The following is a 15709-nucleotide window of genomic DNA, read 5'->3' as shown; positions in this document are numbered from 1 at the left end:
ATCGCAGAACATACATGGGGTATTTTCGTACACCCCCAGGTGTGAGGAATCTAAAAAACAATTATTGACGTCACTAGTTGGACCACCTGTATAATAAATTAGTATATAAAGTAATTTTCGATTGATTTATGATACATGCATATGTTCCAATCTTAAGAATCCGATGTATCACCACATTCATCATAGGTACAAGTAACTAACTAGTTCATTAATACTAAAGAATAGAATATTAAACAGTATCAAGATCATTTAATCCAATTTCCCCAGTATTTCCCACAATATTTTTATTTCCTTATTTTCCATGAGATTTCGGTAGAATTATACAAACTATTTTCTGTCTAATCAAATATTGCTTTTTAATAAAATAAAATCAGAGTTCATTATGGGATTGGGCTGGTTTCACGTCACTTATGTAATTGCCAACGAAGGGGGGAATAACGCCGTCTTCAGAAGCAAGAGCGCGATAGCGAGCACGAAGATGATGCGCAGACGCTTTGGGTTGCCTTGATCTCGTGAAGATACCCTTTTTATTACCACCTACGCGGGTTATAACTGTAAAATTAGATAGATTAAATACATCAGATATTACATATAGTGGAGACTTCTATATATCGACTGAGTCAAGTGGCAGAAATTTTAAAATGGCCGGATTTAAATGTTAGTTCTGCAATAATGATCTATTACTACTACCGACTATAAAGGTAATATTTTATATTAATTGGATTAAAGATATTGCCTACCCTACATTTTATGGCGAAGCAAAAAATACTTCGCACAGCACATAAAAAAATCATCGATGACGGCTCTCTGTCTCAACCCCCTTTTGAAAATAAGGGACTACAAAATAAACTAGTTGTTATGTACAGATTATACATGTTTTCTATACTTAAAATTGTGATAGGTACACCTACAGAATAATACATACTTTGCGTAGTTTTAAAATCAGCAAAGTTCCAAATAAATTCTCCAGAAAAAAAACCAGCATGCCGAAGCTTATCAAAGGCTTTGAAATGTTCTGACATCAGCGCTACTTGATACTCTTCAGACCACACGTATTCAGGCATCTAAAATTTGATCAACGTATAGAATAGAAACGTAACCTTTTTACAAACTACGTAAAACTAACTTTACAATAAAAATCGGCTGTCTGTAAAGTCAGTTTACCGACGATAGTTGAACGTGACAACATCATAAGAAAATACCGATTGTGCCTCTTTGTCGCTCGTTACGCGCTCTCGCTTGCACTTCAAGCCTTAAATGGAACGCCTCAGAGCGAGGTTACGCCGCATGAGTCATGTTTTTTCGTGCGTGCTGGCGGCTCTATCGAATTATAAGACGTTGTCACATCAAAAACTACTTGCATGCGAAAGCAGGAGTAAAACTTTATGAGAGTTTTAAGTGAATTAAATAATGTAAATGGCGCCAATTAAATAAATTAATTAGCGCTAGCAAAAGATTCTCCTTACCAAATGCAACCCTGCAATGGTATCAGCGCCATACTCTGTCATAATGACTGGCTTATTATGCTCCCTATGCCACGCTGTTGCCTCCTCGACTACGTTGCCAGTTATCACCTCTAACCTTCCCGTATCGTGGTACCAGGAGTTGTAACGGTTAAAACAGATCACATCTAAATGTTGACCCTGAAATAATTTATATGAATTTTCATAAAGCGTTTTGATTCATTTTAATTCCATTTTATGAGTATTAACTCTCGGTCGTTCACTCCGTATTTTTTATTCATTGCGTTAAGGAAAGGACCTACGTGGTGATTACAAACAATCATTTAAATGAATGTATGTAAAATAAATGTTTTAAATGACACCTTCATTAAAAGAAAGAAAATGCCATCTGAGAAAAGAAAGAGAGGCCGCCCGGTGCGGCCTCTGCACGGTGGGCTGACGAGCTTAAAGTAGTTGGTGGAGAAGATTGGGAGAAAATGCTCAAGTTAGAGAGAATTTACGAGGTTTCTAAAAAAAAAATATAATTATTTTTATATAAAATTTAAAGTGTGTGTTTATTTGTTAGTTGATAAATGTTTAAAGAAATTATAAATGAGGCTTATTATTATATTTATTAAATGTTTTAAATGGTTTGGGTGTCTACGTCGCTAAACATAGACTGTATCTATGTAATATATATTATTTATTATAGTATGTATTTATACCTTTATTAATACATACTATAATTCTGTAAGTGTAATCGTGTTAATCGTACCAAAAAATAACTTAAGAAAGTTTTTTATCGTTTCAAGTCCATATCAACAAAATGAGGGATAGAAATATAAAATAAAACAGTGTATTTGTATAATTTATTTCACATTATATCTCTCTTAACATTAGAGCACGAGCTTGTATATATAATAATTGTATAGATAAAATCAATAAACGTATTGCGAATTTATTTTCAAATTAGTGTTACGAGGACGGATAAGTGGATGGAAAACTTTTTATATTATGTTATTTAATGGTGACGGAATTCTGACAAATAACAGGCCCCATGGGGTGGGGGGAGGGTATGCATTGATGACCCACTCCTGGATTCGCCCTTAAGTATACAGAACCATTAACATATATGCAATTTAGTTCGAATAACATGTTAATAATCTTTTTTATATATTGCAATCATTTATTCCACTTTTTATGTTATAGGTGGGTTAAAACTAAAAATAGACTTAGATAATACCATTTACAGTTAAATGCATTGCTAATTTGTACTTTTCAGCACAAACTATAATATGTCATTAGCTTAACGGTTTACACAATACGGTTTACACAGCCGTACTCAGAGTCGTTAAATAAAAGATTACTGAAGAATCAACTTCATAAATTCAAACGAAAACTAGTCTTTCGCCGGTCAAAGTAACCGGGAGTTAAATTTTCCGCGTAAACTGTTTTGATATTATATAATGGTTATAATTAATCTACCATTCAAGATTATATTGACAATTCTGAATAGGGCTGTTAGGTTAAAAAAAACTATCCTTAATTATAAAAACGTAAAGCACTGTTTTATTACTTTTTGTCTCTTTCTCAACTTTATATATTTAGAAAGAGATCAGTCTATTGCTAGTACTTGTCAACTACATATTATTGGAAAGAGATCAGTGCTTTTGTCAAAACAGTGTTTAATAGACTGAAAAAGTTTTTATAAGGGGGTAAATAAATTGGCTTTGATGTAGGGCAATTAAATATACAACTTTTTACGTAATTAATAAACGCAATATGAGATAGCAAAATAGTTCTGTCTTATTCTAAATTATAGTCGTTTAAATTGCGTATTACGTTTACAAGTAACTGAGGATCTATAAATTATATTTATACTTAATCCTTTTCAGATAATGAATACTTTAAATGGCAGTATAATATGTATATATTTCTAACGACAGACATTTGACTATTGTCTACTATGCACTATACTAATATTATATTGAGATAAATGATAAGCATGGATCTTTATTGATATAGTTTCTTCAATGTACCGCTTTTGCGGCGTTAAGATCTCGCGATATCAAAACTCAATATTAAATTCGCAATCATTATATAAAATTGTTTCATTATAACTTTGACCGAAGTAATGGGAATTAAGTCAATTATAATACCTTATATTAATGAATAGTTTGAAATGTATATGTTTAATATGCTTTGACAAACAGATGAGTTGTACTGATACAGTTGTGATGATTGGAATGTGAAGTAAATTGTATTACAAGTCTTTAACGACAAAATTGTTTTTTGTATCGAACACCTAAAAAAATTAGTATTTCAATTAGCTACATTAGCATCTTCACGTACCTATTTAAAATAGAACCTTAGATGGAGGTAATAAAGTTTATTATTGTATTTTGTTTTGCTATGGGACAGTTTTCGTTTATACAATGAAGATATTGTCTTGATTTTTGAGTTACGTTTGCAGTGTCTTTCGGTCAACAACTTAACCAGCTTTTAATCTATATACAGCACATAGAAAAACAAAGTTTAAAATATGTCGAATGTAATTAATATAGACTTGTTATAATCTTTATTCTACAACTCCTCATGCGCCGGTGGTTTGTGATCACTGATGTAATACGCCATGTCCGGTGGCGGTGCGCCTGACTCCGCCGCTGCCAAAGAGTGGTATCTTGCGCGCAAGTGATGCGCAGACGCCTTAGGTTGCCTAGATCTTGTGAATATACCCTTCTTGTTCCCACCCACTCTTGTTATCGCTGCAAACAAAGACAAATTTTCCATTGGGTGAACTATTAATTGGACTAAGCTAAAGAGAGTGCGTACGATTAAGATTAAAAGTTATTTTAAGAACAAATATACTTTAGATGAAACTAAAATGATTTTTAATCAGCCACTGACGTCTTCAGACCGTCATTGGTTAGACTTGTAGACTTGTACAGTGTACACAGGTATCACGACAGGAAGAATGTTTTCTCCTTACCTTCATTCCAACTATATGTAATTTGTCAATAATATGGGTACCTTTATTCTACTAATTAATCAAAAAATATTACAGATTTTTTTAAAAGAATACATACTTTGTGTTGTTTTAAAATCTGCGAAGTTCCAAATAAATTCGCCGGCGAAAAATCCAACTCGCCGTAAACGATCAAACGCTTTGAAGTGCTCCGACATCAACGCTACTTGGTATTCCTCGGACCAAACGTATTCAGGTATCTAGAAATTTAATCATGCGATATATCCCACATGCAATGGACCAATGGAATTAATTTAGAGTTGGCAAAAAAGTAATAATTTCAGTTTTTATCTTTACATTTGCTTGTTTTTCCCTCCGTTTTGGTAAGTTTATGAGGTACATATTTGTTAATATTATTTCATTTTTTTGTACTATAATTATTTTTGCGTAATAAATTAGGTATTGCACTGTTGACTTTTTGAAAATTCTTTTTCTTACTGTTTCCTTAAAGTTTGCTTGGTAGCGATAACAATGTTGCCAAATGTTTTTTTAAAGTTTATTGTTAATATTAATATTTAATACTTGTGTGCAAATGAAAAAATAATGAAAATGTTAAATTTAGTTTCGTTATTGTTCAAAAATAAAAAATCTTCTACGAAAACATAATCATACAACTATGGTTCGTTTTGTTTAATTTTAATGAATTTATATTTTGTAAAATATTTTTCTAGAAAAGTATTATAATTTATATTTAGTTAAAATAGATTATAGTAGCAAATCTGAACATAGTTTTTAGACATTTTTCTTTTGTTGCCAACTCCAGTGATACATACCAAATGTAACCCAGCAATCGTATCGGCCCCATATTCTGTCATGATAACTGGTTTATTATATCTACGATGCCATGATGTAGCTTCCTCTGTCACGTAAGAGGCGATGTTAAGCAATGATCCCGTGTTAGAGTACCACCCATTGTATCGATTAAAGCAAATAACGTCCAAATGTTGACCCTAAAATATAAATTTGGTGAACTTTCAACTTAGCTCTTCTGGAGTATAACTGATGAGATTTATCCTGGTGTAAACACTAAACATCTTTTCAAAATAATGAAGTATTCCTTCCGATTTAATTATTTGACAAGGGTGTAGGGATGTGAAAAAATAATCGATTAAAATCGATTTTTTTATGCGATTTTTATATTTAAAATAATCGATTATTTTTATAATTGAAAATCAATCATTGTCGATTTTTTATCTGCCACCTCCCGACATTATGTCTGGTCCTTTATAACCCACACCTCGAACTATTAGGGATATTCGATATTTACAACGATGTTTACATTGCGATACATTGAATCCGATTCTTTGAAGATGTATTGATATACTCGATGCATTGATGTTTTTTTGTAAAACATCGAAAGGATGATAAAACCAGTTAAATTTACAAAAACTCAAGTTTGAATGGAACACTATAATTTAAAAGTAAAATAAATTTATTCAGCAGCACAAGACTACATACAATTAAAAAGACAACAAAAATACTGCAATGTGCTACTGAAAAGGCATACACTCAGCATTTATCAGATTTCACCTAAAATGAAAAATCTATTAAGTTAATTTCGATTTTGATTATTCTTAAACGTGAATTTGTGTTTATAATTTCTATTGCTTATTTTAATTTACAAAACCATGAAAAATAAAATATTTAGGGTGTTTATTTTGAAATTAAAAATTAGGAATTATTTTTGGCGCAGAATTTCACATCCCTATGTCATGGTTATTATGTGGGCCGATCCCGGCGGCACTGCAATGCCGGGCCGACCCGTGACAGGAGTGGAGCGAGCCCCGAACATCCCGTCAGTTTCCAAAAATCAGTTTAATATACTGGTCCCGCTATGCGGGAACTTTCAGATATTAAGCTGAAAAGAACAGATACTACACTTTGATCTTAGCCAAAAGGCCGAGAAGCGATACCACAAAAATGTAATGAAAACTATTTGTACTACCACACCGTTCTAATGTAAGCGCGATTTACAAATACGAGCCTGGCGAGTAGCGCCACCTAGTTTGTTATTACGAACTAAAATGTGGTTCTCTTGGTTTGAGCCGCGGCGCGGCGCCCCGGTATACGGTAGTTCAATAGCGTTAGGGATTGCGTTCCTGACTTCTTAGTAAAAAGTGGAACACTAATCTCTCACTGCCTGTGTGCCTTTTCCTATAGGCCTCCATCTGTTTTTATTATATCAGTGAATAGTGTCCCATACGGCTAAAATAAATAAATATGGGACACGTTTAAGTAGGTATTAATTAGTAAAAAGTCACTCACCGCTTTGTCATTCAAGTAGGATTGCGAAATGGCTATAGTGACTGGCCTAGACAAATCCATCGATTTCACATGTTTCACAACTTTACTGAAAAATGATCAGAATTTTAAGGTACAAAGCATTAATTAAGTTATATTAAAATATATTACACAACTAACGAAGTAGTAAATGGTTGTCTGGATTTATTAAACAAATAACAAATGAATTAGTTTTAGACTAGGATTAACGGGAGCCTCATTCCTGTGGGCCTCTTACGAAATATGTGAATAATTGTTTTATAAAATCCCATTAAAAGTTGACGTACTGCCACAAGGACCAAATTTTGTACAGGTTATCTTTATTATACTTTTCATTTTATCTATTTCTATGTAGGTTAATGTTAGGACTTTAAAATAATTTTATTTGAATTTACGGGCAATATTAATACACACTAGTCGACGACACAGGAACGAGGGAACCATCAAAATGATGTTCCAGTGTTGCAAACATTAAAATATATTTATTGCTCTCGACCCACAGTTAAGAAAATATGTATGTATATCTCTTTAATTGTGTGTTATTTTTTTTTCTAAACTACAATCATCAATACAAATAGGAAATATTGTTATTAAGTTTTAGTGCATTTTGGAGTTAACATTTTGCAGTTTTTTTATTATTTATTACATACCAATTAAACTTTGACTTACCCAAAATAAGCATCAGCTTTATAGTTAGCAGACCTGGGTTCATTACTGATAGACCACATCACCACACTTGGGTGGTTTTTATCTCGTCTGATCAACTCAGTGAGGGACTGTTTGTGTTTCTCGAGTAGCGAGTCGGTGAAAATACTGTAAAATTAATAAAATATTAAGGTTAGCCAAAGCGTACTATTATACTTTCCCTGAATCAAAATCGAGCCAAGTATGTTTCCGTACACCAAAAACACATTGAAATTGACATACGCTAAAAGTGGAATAAGTGGAAGAACTTCGGGATACATGAGATTAACTATAAAATTTCGACTTACAGAGGCACGATGTGTATTTTTCGATTTTTGAGTCGAATTTGAATAACAATTCAACTTAAGTTTTAGTAGTATATATTTTTAATATTAAAACGAATTAGGTGCATATTTATTAATGGAACTATACTCTAAAAAAATGTATGAATGAATTGCACGTGTGCAAATCAAAAACAATAGATTAGAAGCCCCGAACTCGAACATTTACTTTGGATTTTATTGCTATTATTTCGGGGAATTCCTAGTAAGACGTCATTATAATTTACTAACTACGACCTGCGGAGTCACCGTTTTGAAATTCGAGTTATAGAGTATAAATATGTATTATCAATACTTCGTAAGGAAATAACATTTTGTTCGAGTTACAAAGTCTAAAAAATTCGAGATACCGCGTATTTAATCGTTCAGAGGAAAAGAATGGCATTTTTTTTTAATTACTGAGGATTTCGACTTATAGAGATTCCACTAGTAGTATTTTTGGGATAATTCTTTGTGAAACGAATTTGAATCAAATAAGTCTAGACTAAAGGTACTTAGAACTAAAGCTGCCTAGAACCTCTAGACTAGAGGTACTTACTCAGTATCACCACTGGGGCATTCATCAATGATCATAATTCCCTGCTCATCAGCCATTTGGTAGATTTCTTCGGCGTACGGGTAGTGAGAGGTTCTGAAGGCATTCGCTCCAACCCATTTAATTAAGTTGAAGTTTTTCACCCATAGAACTGGATCCCAGCCTTTGCCTCTGAGCTGAAGAAAATTTAATATTATGACTGGAGGAAGATTGTTAATAGAAAAACAAAAGACAAAAGTATTTTTAGTTTTTAAACGCAATTAATTTGAAAAAGTCTACTTTCTTTTTTCTACACTACATTGTTTCCTCGAAACAAGAGTTCAAAATTAAATGTTTTTTTAAAGAACAGGGGGCAGACAAGTGGGCTTATAATCTGTGATATCACCTCCCATTGACACTGCCAGTGTGCCAAGTGCTTTGCCTTTTAAGAATCGGTGCGGTTCAGGGTAGGACGTCGAGGTGATATGGGCGTAATTTCATAATCTGCCACGATGATCGATGTTAAAAGTTGTTTTCGTGGAAAAGAGATTCATGTCGCGTGTCTGAATTGCACTTGAAATGCCAACCAATCACAATCAAGCGACACGTGCCATTTTTGTTTCTTCACGGCTTTTTATTGAGTTGTGACCACGGGCCTCCAAGTTTACCTCATCAATATCGAAAGGTGTATATAAAAATTGTGCAAAAAAAATGTATATTGGGATCGCTATTACCATTGGAAGTTAATAGTATAACAGTTCTTGTGTGTTGACGCAATAATAGAAGAAAACTGAGAAAACAATTGAATAAAAAACTATTTTTTGTTTTAATACTCACATCTGAGTCCTCGTGCATTCCAAAGCCTCTGAGGTAGATAGGTTTGTCATTCAAATAAATGGTGGTATTACTCCAAGTCACTGTTCGGATGCCGACCTTTAAACTGTAAGTGTCGACTAGTTCACCCAGTGGCCCTATCAATGATGCCTGAAATTGTTTTATTCTATAAACTACTGTATGAATAATGGAGCACGCATTGTTTTGCAATTTAAACAAATCAGCCACGCTATGTAATTTATATTTGCTAAAAAATCTCTTCAAAGTGACACGAATGTAATAAAGATTATTTGCAACGCATTGATACAGCTATAATAGAGACGAAATTTCATTTATAACCAACTTAAAAAGTATAGGAAGTTTACAAATTAACGTGTAATTTTTCATGTACGTTCAGGACATTGGACCGATTTGATGGTCAAGGGGAGAATTGAAGCGAATTGGTCCCATAGAAGTTCATTGTGGAGTCTTTTACTTTGAAAAAAAAAAATCAGTGGCGCTACAAGCTCTTTAGGTCTTGGCCTCAGATTTTTGAATCTATTTAATGATATTTATTTTAATTCTAATAGGCAAGTATGTAATCAGCCTCCAGTGCCTGACACGCCGGCGACTTTTTGGGTCTAAGACATGTCGGTGTCTTCAAGATGTTTTCCTTCACCGTTCGACCGAATGTTAAATGCGTATATAGAAAGAAAGTCCATTGGTGCACAGCCGGAGATCGAACCTACGACCTCAGGTCTAAGAGGCGCACGCTGAAGCCACTATCCACCCATACATATCACAGTTAAAACCGCAACTTACTCAAGTTTTTATCGGAGTTCCAATAAAATCTACAGGGTAAGTTAAGCGCTTTAAATAAAAAAGAATATACGTCTAAGACCCATATCAGAAGCCTTCCCTACCTTAAAAGTATACAAATACCCCGGCTCGGGATGCATCAAATACGGCCACCAAAAGTTAGCATTGCCAACTTCCATCAGCCCCGCGCAGTCCTGCGATCCAGCCACCTGCGTCCCATTCTTATCGCACAGTTGAATCACACACTGTACGTTACTTGCACTCTTGTAGGTCACATTGTAAACTACGAAGCCTGAAATTTGTGTCAGTAAATTTCCGATAACTATATCATAATTTGTTTAATTACTGGAAGACTGAGGTGTTCACTTCTTTTGTAAGACAACGTTTATCTATATAATTGAATATTAAACAATTGTTTTGTAATCTTAACTAGGATAGTTTTATCTTGAATATCATTTATTGATTATTGCTACTTTAAGAGCGAGTACACATTAGGCGTTTTGAAGCACGCGCTTTGAGAACGCGCGTTGTAAGAACTACGAGGTCTAATTAAAGTGTACACATACAAACGCGCGCTTCGAGCCAAGCGCGTATTAGGCACGCGTTAATAGATTTTGGATAGAACGCGCGTTGCGCAGGCGTCAGCCGCGCGCTTCAAAATACATGAACACTGAACAGCCATTTTGTTGTACATTCGAACACTCGCTTTTGTAAAGAGTTGACGCACGTTGACGAAAATGGAGAACGATTTGATAAGGACTTCTTTATCGATAAAATCCAAAAGCGACCAACTATATGGGATATGGAAAGTCCCGATTATAAAATAAAGTTTTAAGAAAACTTAATTCTAATTCGAGCGCCTGTAAAGCGCGGTGAATGTATGCTACCAACGCGCGTCAAACGCAACGCCAAGCGCCCAATGTGTACTCGCTCTGAATACCTATATATCTCGAACCGAATATTTTTACAAAAATATTATCAGTTGTAAACTTGAGCGGGCTTATTATAAATCTGTTATTTATTTTCCTTTGAAAAATGGTAACCATGGTAACAAACACTGTCGTAACCCATGTTTGATAAGGACCAAGATCTTTAATTCAATTAAATTATTTACCAAATGCGATGAAACTTGTTTGTTAAGACCTTTAACGGGCCTATTATATTAGTAGAAAATATTACGAGAATTAGTATATTGCATACTGAATAGCAATGAAGCAAGAAACTTCATGTATTATTAATTAAACGATAATTGTTCCAACATATTTTAATTGCTTTAAATGCGGATTATATACACAGATATCGTGACAATGCAAAGATAAACATCTGACTTTGATTGGAACAAAATAATATGTACTAAAAATATAAAATTCTTCAAAATAAAAATTATATATTATTTCGTATATCCCTACCGACCCTTAGTTTTAATATTTATCTTCTAACTATATAAATTATAATATTTTTATTTCAAACCACAAAGGTCTATAATATACATACAATTAAAATATACATAGAAGAACTAATAAAATAACAAATTATTATTTACACGAAATATCTTGGTCTTTGCAATCCTGTCAGTTATCAGCGCAATAGGTTTAATTAATATAAATTAAATGTTTTGGATGATGTCTATATACACGGCTCTAGAATATCTTTTTAATGTTACCTGTCAATCCCTGTATATCCGTGTTAACAATGACGTCATCAATAAAAGTTTGAGGAGTGGAATACAAGAAGACCGACCGATGTATGCCCGCGTAGTTGAAGAAATCGAATGTGTACGTTTGCTCCAGGCGAACTTTGTTGTTCCTGAAATAAAAAAATAATTCTTTTAGTTCTTAACATATGAGCATACCCTCACGTACATACCCTTTCACACCACAACACGGACGTTTTAGGTATTACTTAGTTATTCAATTATTTTTGTTGATTTTTTTATTTTTCCTCTCGTAAATGTGTGAACCTTTATATAATATTTTGTTTATATAATATTATTCCATCTTTGGCTATATCTTTAGTATAATTGTTATATAATTTATGTTAGCTGTAGGGAACAAATAAATATGAAAATACTGGCGTTTCAAGCGTTTCAGGTCTGGGATTCTTGTATTTGTTTTTCTAAGAGCCTATAAGCCTTCTTAGCCTGACGCGCATCGTCGACATTTTGGGTCTATCGATTTCCTCACGATGCTGCCTTCACCGTAGAAGCGAGTGTTAAATGCGCAAATAGTACATTGGTGCAAAGCCGGGGTTCGTACCTACGACCTCAGGGATGTGAGTCACACGCTGAAGCCACTAAGCGCTTAAGATAATAACACTGCTCTTAAGATATATTACTACTAAAATTTGCTTTAATGAAAAATAATCAATGAATTTTATCAAATGATTTTTATATTTAAAGTAAATGGTATTGTTTTGCTCGCAAACTCTTGACTTTTACACATCTTCCATTATATTAAAAGTAGATTAGATTTTGGTTCTATAACAAATTTAAATTTTCAATCAAAATAAATGACGATCGCAATAATGACTTATTATTTAATTCATAATTGTAAAGACTTCTTTAAATGAAGCAAGTTTAGAAGGGAATCCTATTATCTCGGAACAAAACAATTGTGTTTTAATACATTCAATGAATACGACTGATGAACAAGAACATTATATTTGTTATCAAAGGACGCAAATAGTATACTAATTATTACGGAAGTTATATTTCCTTACAAACATATACATGTTAAGTAATAACCAGTTTAGTGATATAATTATTAATAAACATCGGATTGAAGTATAATGATAGCTTATTTCGTAATAACGAACATGTTATTTGTAAATGAACGGGACTGCAGCTTTTGCGGGAGGATCAAAAAAGTTTATGAATAAACCGCTTTTTTTTTAATTCATTGATATTAAAATTACTATGAAGTAATAACGCAATAACCGTTTATTTATTATATATATAATGGGTATATTCCAAATCAGGGATCAGTCCACAATCGATTCAGAAGCTTGGATATATATAAAATGCCCAAGGAAAGCAATAAAGTACAATATTTTTTCCTGTTCAGTTGACAGAAGTCCGAATATTACGCGCTTTATATTAGCTTCACCTATCCTGACTCGATTTTGACCCACTTTTAACGGACAGATTTAATTCAAACTTTGCGCACCTGTCAAAGATCGATGACAATGCAAATATCCGAAAAAAAAAAGAAAAAATTTAACCAAAAAATAAATAATAGTTTAAAAAAACTAAAAAACACGCTTTTAAAGCACATCAAACTAAAAAGTGAAAAATAATTCCTAATTTAGGCTGAAAATGGTTGCTCGATAGACGAAAAATATGGCACAGAGCGCCCCACGCTTTTTCACAATAATACCAGTATTTTTTGTTTATTACCATTTTCAGCCTAAATTAGGAATTATTTTTCACTTTTTAGTTTGATGTGCTTTAAAAGCGTGTTTTTTTAGTTTTTTTTTAACTATTATTTATTTTTGTTATTAATTTTAAAATTTTAGTCTTTGGTACAGAAACAGTTTCGTGGTCTAAAAGTAACAAACATACATTACATATAATACTTACGCAACCATTATGTCCCGTATGGTTCCTTGAGGTACAGTGTCGCTCAAAAGCGTGTTATCCACAACCACTGTCAGAAGGTTGCTTGAATTATAGCTGACCACGTCCGAGATCTCCACTTCAAATGGCAAATGACCTATCTCATGGTACATTACGGACTGACCATTGACCCACTGGAAATTAGATAATATTATTATTTTTTTGACTATGTTGGTAACATCTGGTTCTTGGTAACGTCATTTATCTAATTGAAATCGATTATTTTTTATTTGTAAGATACAATTATGTACTTCCAATTTGCCTATAAGGAATCAATAATATAGAACATACAAAGAGTATTAAAATATAAATTGTTCCGTTTAGATTGAAAATCACTAAATTTCACAATACTAAAGCTATCTAGTTTAACCAGATAATATCATTTATATGAAACAAATTAATATGGCATAGGTCAAAGTATCGTACACGGCTAATCACTGGGGTCATGAAAGGTCATGCACTCGCTACTTGACCTATCAGCTGTTCATATTAAATATATTCGCGACCCCAAATAGTGCTGTTATTGTAATCGTATTTTATTTGAAATTTTCACAGTCTAATGGATCTTTTATTTAAGTTAAGTTTTTAATTATTACTGACGAAATATCCTAAAAAATGGAAACAAATATTTTTATTGCGGTCCTCTATTTTTAACTGCTACTACGTCGGTTAAATAATTTCATTAAACCACAAGTTTCTTTAGAAATATGCTTTTGCTACAAAAGTTCCCTTAATAATTGGATGCGCAAGATTTTTTTAAATAGATTCCTGCACTAGGCCTAATATAACAAATATTTAATCATTACGGCTAATAATTATCTTAAAACTAAATCCTTGTTTATTACTAGCCATCTGGTATTTCTTATCATACTTCAAAATATTAATTGTGAAAATTTACATGAATGGAAATATTGTAATAGAAATAATTTACGTGTGAATTTGTTTAATCTGGGACGCTATCAATGTTTACATTACACAACATGATTAGTAAAGGTTTTGATGTCATATTAGGAAATTGCACGGCTTATTTACATTCCGATTAAATTTTATCGTTTAGTCTTATTTGACATGAAAAATTACACGGAAATTTTACTTTTCAATATAGGTTATCGTAGTGGAAAATTAAAGTTATCAAAGTTTTATTGAAAGATTGTTTTGAACACTCCTTTCAATATCAATGTATAACTACAAAGTAGATTTGTTTAATTTAATATAACAGAAACATAACCGCTATTGGCAGTATTGTTTAAATTTAGATTATCGTAAATTGTACTGCCGTTTTTTGTTAGTAGTATTTTTAATAAAGACGAAAGATGGCGCTTGATTGTTCACAGCGTTTCCAGTCTAATCTTGTGACTCAATCCAATTAGACCTATCACAATCACACAAAACGTAATGTTTCGTCATTCGTACCTCAGTCCTCACCGATGATTATTCCCACTAATTGTTATAATATAAGTGATTATGAATTTTGTTTAAATTTTAATTGTTAATTCACTTAATCAGTGGCGTAACTATACCAACTGGGGCCCGTGGTAAATTCTTTTGATGGGGCCCTATCAGTAAAAATCGTCACGTTGTACTAAGTTTAATTTCCTTCGATTAACTTCGAGATTTTCAGCGTACTCAATTATACGTTGTATATGAATCGGTAACTTGAAATTCAGTGTTTTTAAGTTTAATATATTTTATTTGTATTTCGCAATTTATATTAAACGTCGTAAAGATTAACCGTATATTACATAAATAAATTAATATAATACCTAAATAATAGAAATATGGGTATTTTGTAGGAATTCATGCTACAGTTTTAAATGCTGTACACATCTTGCGTGATAGAAAGATTATAGTCAACGATTTTATAATAGGTTCAATTTATCTCGTAATCTCTAATGTACGTAGTAAATGCAGGATATCACCAACATTCTACAGTCAGGGTAAGTATTTCTAGTTTTCACTGGATAATGACTAGATTTCTTATGACATTACTTTACAAATAATAATCAAACAACATTTATTTCTTATTGATTTTAGTTCTTTATAAAAAAACACAGTGGCGCTATGACCAGTTTAGGCCTCAGATTTTTGTATCACTTTCGTGATTATTTATGTTTTCTAATAGGCTAATAGGTGATCAGCCTTCTGTGCCTGACACACGGCGTCGACTTTATAAGTCTA

General features: G+C 32.7%; 1 protein-coding gene and 1 non-coding gene across 5 annotated transcripts in view; both read right to left on the bottom strand.

Moving 5' to 3' along the window:
• Positions 1-229: 229 nt before the first annotated feature.
• Positions 230-15709, bottom strand: part of LOC125049246 (beta-glucuronidase) — a 32663-nt gene continuing 17183 nt past the window's right edge. For 3 of the 4 annotated variants that reach the window (XM_047648402.1, XM_047648405.1, XM_047648406.1), the window contains exons 4-13: positions 13496-13665; positions 11582-11724; positions 10023-10210; positions 9124-9270; positions 8311-8483; positions 7417-7560; positions 6733-6817; positions 5241-5417; positions 4529-4667; positions 2298-4207 (exon numbers count right to left, since the gene is read on the bottom strand). In XM_047648402.1, the coding sequence (XP_047504358.1) occupies positions 4026-4207; positions 4529-4667; positions 5241-5417; positions 6733-6817; positions 7417-7560; positions 8311-8483; positions 9124-9270; positions 10023-10210; positions 11582-11724; positions 13496-13665 (1548 nt within the window). In that variant the 3' untranslated portion in view covers positions 2298-4025. Of the gene's footprint in view, positions 553-925; positions 1065-1466; positions 1644-2297; positions 4208-4528; positions 4668-5240; positions 5418-6732; positions 6818-7416; positions 7561-8310; positions 8484-9123; positions 9271-10022; positions 10211-11581; positions 11725-13495; positions 13666-15709 lie in introns of those variants that run through there. The other variant, XM_047648404.1, reaches the window with a different exon arrangement.
• On the bottom strand, positions 6186-6378 carry LOC125049259. The gene has a single exon (XR_007116981.1). It is a non-coding gene; the product is annotated as a U2 spliceosomal RNA (small nuclear RNA).

Source organism: Pieris napi, chromosome 4 (genome assembly GCF_905475465.1).
Source record: "Pieris napi chromosome 4, ilPieNapi1.2, whole genome shotgun sequence".
Taxonomy (NCBI): Eukaryota; Metazoa; Arthropoda; class Insecta; order Lepidoptera; family Pieridae; genus Pieris; species Pieris napi.
The sequence above is the reverse complement of the archived record's forward strand: the minus strand, read 5'-3'. Positions and strand labels throughout refer to the sequence as shown.